The sequence below is a fragment of the Antedon mediterranea genome, chromosome 11, assembly GCF_964355755.1.
Source record: "Antedon mediterranea chromosome 11, ecAntMedi1.1, whole genome shotgun sequence".
NCBI classification, from domain to species: domain Eukaryota; kingdom Metazoa; phylum Echinodermata; class Crinoidea; order Comatulida; family Antedonidae; genus Antedon; species Antedon mediterranea.
In genome coordinates, this window is record NC_092680.1 from 16918089 (window position 1) to 16925537 (window position 7449).

Sequence of the window (7449 nt, forward strand, 5' to 3'; positions counted from 1 at the left end):
ATTAATTATGGCTTAATCAACTTTTGTTCCCTTAGTTTAATAATAAATCATACATAAGATACATACACTTCAAGAAAATGAAATAAAAAATATGTGTTCCCGAGCATTCTGACGATCTATATTAATTTTAAAATTTAGCATATTTTCACCATTTTGTTAACTTACACGTGCGTAGCCTGTCACTTTTGACGTGCTCGTATAAGGCAATTACGCGTTGAAAAGTGAATAAAATATGATGATATTATTAAAGAAAGGTTGTACAACCGAAATCGGACAAAAAGAGTGCGCATTAACGTATAACGCGCAGTGCGCGTGCAAAAATCTGCGCACTCATGGCAATTTTTTAAACGCTTAAAATTGCCTGAAACGTACTCTAATTTCATCGAAAATAAATTTTGACAATTTTGAACATTTTAAGCGCGCGTACGCAAGCGTTATATGCGCTACGCACGTAATTGTATTGCCATATGATGAAATATGACCTGAAATTTATGAGTACCAAATTTTGTTTAATTGTGATTCATGCTTGTGAAGATATGATTACAAACGTGATTTCGTAAAATCGCGCGTAGACCGCGTAATTTTTGATTACGCATCGTGAAAATATAACCACATCGATTCCTGGCCATAAGGAATATACTCTGAAAAATTGACTTAGATAGATGAAACTGATATCAAGATAATTCACGGACAAAATAGTGCTAAGGAAAGAATAAATAAACTAGAACTTAAACTCGTCACTTGAGGACGAGTTTGGTTATCCGCCAGCAACAAAGCGTATCTTGCGTATTCAAGTACTTCCAAGTTATGACTTTTCCAAAAAAAGTAGGCTATTCAAAATTAAAACTGCCCTCTCAGTGTAATAACCAACTAAACCCTTTTAATTAATTGTTTTCCCGTGACGGGACTCGAACCCGGTACCTCTGATACCAAAGTCGGTTGCATTACACATCGAGCCATATGACCACCTGCTGACGAAAATCCGAAGAAAGAGTCCTCGTTCATTCGGTATGTCGTGAACCCCCTCGATGCAAGTTGATTATTACATATCAAACTTAAATCATAAATTTTACTATGATGAAATCTTCAAAAATTTTAAACGCTGATATTTTATGAAAGTACATACTTTCAAGTTTTATATATTAACATGTAAAGAAAAAAGATAAATGTTATGTTTATTGTTTTGCTCTTTGAATAAGTTTATGTTTGTTTGATGATAAATATTTCAAAAATTATATTTAATATGCAAATAATGTAGCCATCAAACACGTTTTAGCATTCAACACTATAATAAATCAGACCTATGATTCATACACTGCAAGAAATTAAAATAAAAAATGGGGGTAACCTTGCATTCTGATGAACTGTGTCATTTTTAAAAGTAGACATATTTTGGAACATTTTCACAATTTGTTGACGTTTTCGTGCGCAACCTGTCATGTTTAACGTGCTCGTAGAACGCCATTTCAAGTTGAAAAGTGAATAAAATAACGTAAAATTGTTAACAGAAGATTTAAAAACACAAATCGTGTAAAAGAAATGCTCATACCTGTTCCCTGCGCCGTGCGCGCGTAAAAATGTGCGCACCAGTGGCAATTTTTTAAACGCTTAAAATGACCTGAATCGTGCTCTAATTTAATCAGAAATTGATTTGAAGCATTTTAAAATTTCAAACGCCATTTACGCGCGCACTTTCTAATGTTACAAATTGCGATAGCGTTAAAAAAGTTAACTATTGATGTGAAGCAAACGTGGCTGAAAATGACGTTAAAAAATATTCATTTGTTTCGAAGTTATAACCAATTTAAGATTTTCAGAAAATCACGCGTAACTTACGCTACGCGGCTCTGACATCGTCAAAAAGCTTGGCTGGACAACTTCAGTAAAATGTCTATATGTTGAACAAGTTACAAAATGTTATGTTAACGCGTTACAGAGAAACAGCGTGCACAAATTAGGAGCATTTTAAAATTTCAAACGCAGTTTACGCGCAGACTTTCTAGTGTTCAAAAATTTGCTGAAGAGCGAAAAAGTTAGCCATTGATGTGAAGAAAACGTGGCTGAAAATTTCGTTAAAAAATATTTATCGGTTTCGAAGTTATGACCGATTTAAGATTTTCAGAAAATCGCGCGTAACTTACGCTACGCGGATCTGACATTGTCAAAAAGCTTCGCAGTACATCTTCAGTTAATTGTCTATATGTTGACCAAGTTACAAAATGTTATGTTAACATGTTCAAGAGAAAACGCGTACACAAAATCGGAGAAAGAAAGAAGAATAATAAAAAAAAAAAGTAACACTACAATAACAAAGGTTATCCGCTTGAGGCGGATAACCAATAAAGATTTTGACAGAATCAAGAGGTTATATGCATGATAATGCATATAACCTAATTATTGGGAATGTTTCCGACATCAAATATTGTTAAAACTTGATGAAAATGCTGAACTAATTAGGTACCATTATTTATTTATTGTGATATGCATGTTCAACTGTTACATTCTATTACGGTACGTGACATGAAAAGATTGATAACAAAAGAGAACAAGGCAATATCTCATCTTTTAACATTTAGATAATGGAACCAAATTTTGCAATAAAGACTTCATTGCAAAATTTGGTTCCATTATCTAAATGTTTCCGACCTTATGAGTTATTGTTTTGATGAAACAATTTGATGAGTTTCCCCTCGACTACCTTAGGCCTACCATCCCTTATTTATTTATTATAGGTCACACACACATGTGTAACAAATGAGATGATGAAATTATAACAAATACCCAACTAACAATTTGCGACTTAGGTTCGCCATATAGTATTGCGAATTTATGTTTTAATGTTTCAGACATCAAAGGAAATATAGTGTTATACTGTAGGTATAATAAGTGACAAAAATTTGATCATGTAACTAATATTTTTAAATAACTTATAAATAAAAAACATAGGCCTAAATAACATTGGTAATATACATTTAAAAAAACGGAATTGATTAAATAGTAAGCAATGTTAAACAAAAAAATATATATAATAATCAGTAGAATAACAGGATACATTCATATTCAACGAATAATCATTTTAATTTGAAAACATAAATATAGAAATTCATAAAACCGAACAAAATAATAACGGGAATAATGTACCGACGAAAGGAACGTCAAATCAAAATTTTACTAGAAAATAATGCAGCAATAGCGTCCCATAACTCAAACACTAAACGCTTTAGCGCCAAAGGCAAATTGTCCCAGACCATGTCCGCATAACATGCAGACGTGACTTCAGACACTTTCCTTTGGCGCTAAAACGAGTAGTCTTCTTTTCCAGCTGCTTAGAAAGGGGTCGGTAGGCTTCCTATCATGCATTTCGAGTTTTCTAGATTTTTCGATGAACAGTGCCTTTCGTTTTTTACACTAAAATAGTAAATTTTCGTCGTATGTTTCAGTTATAATGGTTTAATTTCATACAATGAGTAAAGGTTATTAGGTTAGAAATACTCCGGTTAATAATTTTAAGTTTGTGTTTATTTGGAAATAAGTAATATCAATATTTATAACACGATTAGCTCGCCAGAAACGTGCTGCAAAATTAAGTGACCTAGCCTTGTGCGATACAGGCCACGCGAACCTCATTTGGCAATGTCACTTCATTTGGCGTTACAGGCCCATGCCTAGCACTCGATCTACTCTGTGTCAAAAAATTCAAGTCAAACCACCACGTGGTATGTTGTGTCTATATAGTAATTGTTATGATCGTCACGCCTGACTGATTCAGTATGAAGGAGGTATAAAAATAGGCCTACTCTGTCATGTTTACTAGGCCTATATAGAAATTGTCTACTAATATTACTAACACTAATTAAAAAAATTCTATTAGTAAATATTACTCCCAGATAAAATACATTTAATTTGTAATAATATACGCATTTAAAGAAAACACAATGAGCCTAATTTAAAAGAATCATGGATAGATTGTAAATTTACATATTAAATTTTGCTATATACTGTAATTGTTATATTTTCTTTAAATTAATGATAGGCCTACTTTTTATTTTTTGACTGAGAAGCCTCATTGTTACAGTCGTTATATACTTTTATGGAGCTACACCCCCATCTGAGGACAAATATTATTATTATTAATATTATTATTATATATAAAAAGAGAGCATGATAAATATGTATTGTGCTACATTATGGTGCAACTATAATCAAGGTACCTTGCGATCTCTCCGGGTATGCTGCAATATGGTTTAAGAATGTTGTTGCAAAGGCCTCGACATTGCAGTGCCAGCCTCATGTTTACGGAATGTAGAATTCCCTCTTTTTATGAATTGTTAAGAATATCAATATATGGCATGATTTGTAGACTTAATGCAGGGAGTTGTTATTAGATAATAATAATAATAACAACTCCCTGCTTAATGCAAGCAAAAATATTTTAATCTCAACGATTATAAGCAATGTCTTAGTTAAGTCGAAGATGCTCTCCAGATGGAATGCCATCCTGAGATGAGTAGTAGTAATTTTGTTTATTTTATTTATTTCATTTATATGTAATTTACTTTCTATGGACCAGAGTTTCCGAAATAAAAGATTAGCGATAGGCCTACAGAAAAACAGAAACAAATAATTGGTGAGAAGAGGTGTACTCAATTTGAACAAAAACCATCTGCTAGTACAATCTGCTCTTGAGTTTGAGATGCTGCGCATTGCTATAGTAACATGAACTTGTATTAATTTAACATCATCCTGAATCCGCCCCAATCTCACGTGAGAATAGTAGGCCTATGTCATTTTTTACGTTACCATAATTATGTCACCTCTAAAGAAGTATACCATATCATAACTGCTCATAATTTATTCTTTTTGTCATAACAATTAATCGCTGTTTAGGTTTTTACCAAAGTAACAAAGATTATTTATTAAAGCTTACAAATACAGAAAATTGTTCTATGGTAAAGCTTCTTGCATTGCCTTATGCAAACAGTAGGCCTAAACATATCTCATTTCATTTGCATTATTTAAAATCTAACTCCCCTTTTTTCTTCTTTTCAAGCTGCCATTAAAGGAGAATAATAATTGCCGTTGATGATATAAATAGAAGGTTGAAAATGATATTAAAATTGAACTTTTGGGGAATTCCCTGATTAAATTGCATTGTTATCTGTTGTTAAAGGAGTCTATTTGCGGTTCGAACAAAAATTCCATGTTTCTAGATCAATCAATGGTACTTTGTCCATTGTTTAATAAAGGGTATACCTGCTGATTGGGTATTGTATTTGTTTGTTTTAAAATATTTCGGGTCTATTATTAATTTCTTTTTGCATAACGATTGTTAATGAAGCTAGCACAAAACTGCAATTAATAATGTCATGGTAGGTCTATTGTAGTTTCAAGTCATAAGTTCCATCCCCATTTATTTAATAGAATCGTCCACTTTTTTAACAATATATGAAAAATTATCTCTTTTGTTTGTACGGTCTTTCCTGTGGCAAACAGCCGTGTTTATTTACCTACAAACAGGAACATGTAATGTATAGGCCTAGGCCTGCACTTAAAAGACGAGAGAAGAAACTTACAACTCCGAAAAGAGCAGGCAATAGTCAAGGAAGAGACAATAATTCAGTCTGCGACTACAACAGAAAATGCCAATGTTGTAATGTACAAGTAAGCATTATTTTAGAAGTATTCATTTAGAAGATAGATGGAAGGAGTCGATCACAGTGAAGACACACGTCCGTCCGACGAAACAGAAGCATCTGATCCAATGAGCGCACAGTCAGTAGATCCTGAGGAGGTGGATTGGGCCACTGGGGAACAACAGTTACCCAAAGAAAATGTTAATGTTACAGTAGGTAATAGAACAGAGACAGACACATCGTCATTCGATAATATCGACCCAACAATAGCGGACAATATAGATCAAGTAGAATTAGATTCATGTAAAGCACAGTCACTTGATCTTGAGAGAGAAAGATCGGTTGTAGATTTTCCCCGGGATTTTCCCCCACCATCAGAACGTGTAGATAGTATAGAGACACTCATGATGTATTGGTTCCAAGGACCTCCAATTGCGCCTGATGAGTTCAGAAAGATCACCTGGATAACAATGGAGGCAGACTTACAAGATATTATTTCATCTGGTATGATCCCGCAGGATACCTTAGCTTCTGCAGGTAATTTGAATGTTGATTATTTAGTTGTGAAAGTCATAAGGCGGATGCTTGATGTTTAATAAGCAGGAGAGTAAAATGGTATATAGGCCTAATACATAATAAATACATCTGGAAATCGTCAATATCATAAACAATCATAATGTATCATGCTTTCAGTGACAAAATCGTGTTTTTTTTAATATTCCAATGTTCTTTCGGTTTCTTCTATCCAGGAATAGATGAAGAATCATATGACCATTTCGAGAAATGCGTCAACAACATCCGGGAACATCTTTGGGAAGGTGATTTGAAAAGAACGTTGAGTATTCTACGAGGTTCCAGACGCATATTTTCTGCCTCCAACCATCACCTTCTGCAGCGGCATGCTTTTCGAGGGCCTCCGCTTGAAGTACTGGCCAATATTTATTTTGGAGGAATGGGGGTCTTACCAAAAGATAGAATGATTTTACAGGACCCATACCATTATTCTGTTAATCCTGATAACTTGGATGATGACTAAATCAGCTTGAAATATCGTAATTGTGTATTTATACTATTTCGTTTATCCTGATAACTTGGGTGATGAATAGTAGATGGACTTAAAATATCGGTTTACTACAAAATGGCAATAGGGCACTGATGGTCAAGAATTGTTTTTGTTTCCGATTTATCCAAGCTAAAAGATTTTATTGTATTATTCTTGAAAATGAATTGATACAGTTACTACATTTTTGTTATTATTATTGTCGGATTTCTTTAATTTGCCCCTTTCTGGTGACGCCCGAAGGACTTACATTACGTTTGGCCATTTGTATGTTGGATTCATGGGGGCACATTGCTAATTAACCGAGGTAAATAATTAGCCTTGGGTCCTTAAGACTTGTAATACTTGGATGAAACCATACGTCAGATTGAATAAGTTTATTAATAAATAACCAGTTAAGTACATCAAATAGACATGGCTGTTACGTTCTACAATTAACAAAATTACTCTGTAAATTGCAACGTAGGCTATTAGTATTAATAAATGTTTGCTTTCGGCCCTTATTTCGCCTTATGTGCCTTCTACAATGTTTTGTATTTTAAATGTATATGTAACACACTGCAACTCAATACTGTAATATTACCCCACTAAGCTACTCTGCCATGTAACGGGTTACGGTATAATTTAGTAGAAAAATTTACATTCATTTTTAGTCGCACAACACGACTCTAGCTTACTATGTCGGTCGGTCGGTCGGTAAATGTCCAGTAACTAAACTGTCGGTAAACAGTAACTCAAATTTGCGCACGCGACTGC

General features: G+C 33.7%; 1 protein-coding gene across 1 annotated transcript; it reads left to right on the forward strand.

The window, feature by feature from the left end:
- The first annotated feature begins 5466 nt into the window (after positions 1-5466).
- LOC140062445 (uncharacterized) lies at positions 5467-7106 on the forward strand. The gene is made up of 2 exons (XM_072108668.1): positions 5467-6170; positions 6383-7106. Exons 1-2 carry the CDS (start codon positions 5699-5701, stop codon positions 6667-6669), a joined length of 759 nt encoding a protein of 252 aa, XP_071964769.1. The 5' UTR covers positions 5467-5698; the 3' UTR covers positions 6670-7106.
- The last annotated feature ends 343 nt before the right edge of the window (positions 7107-7449 follow it).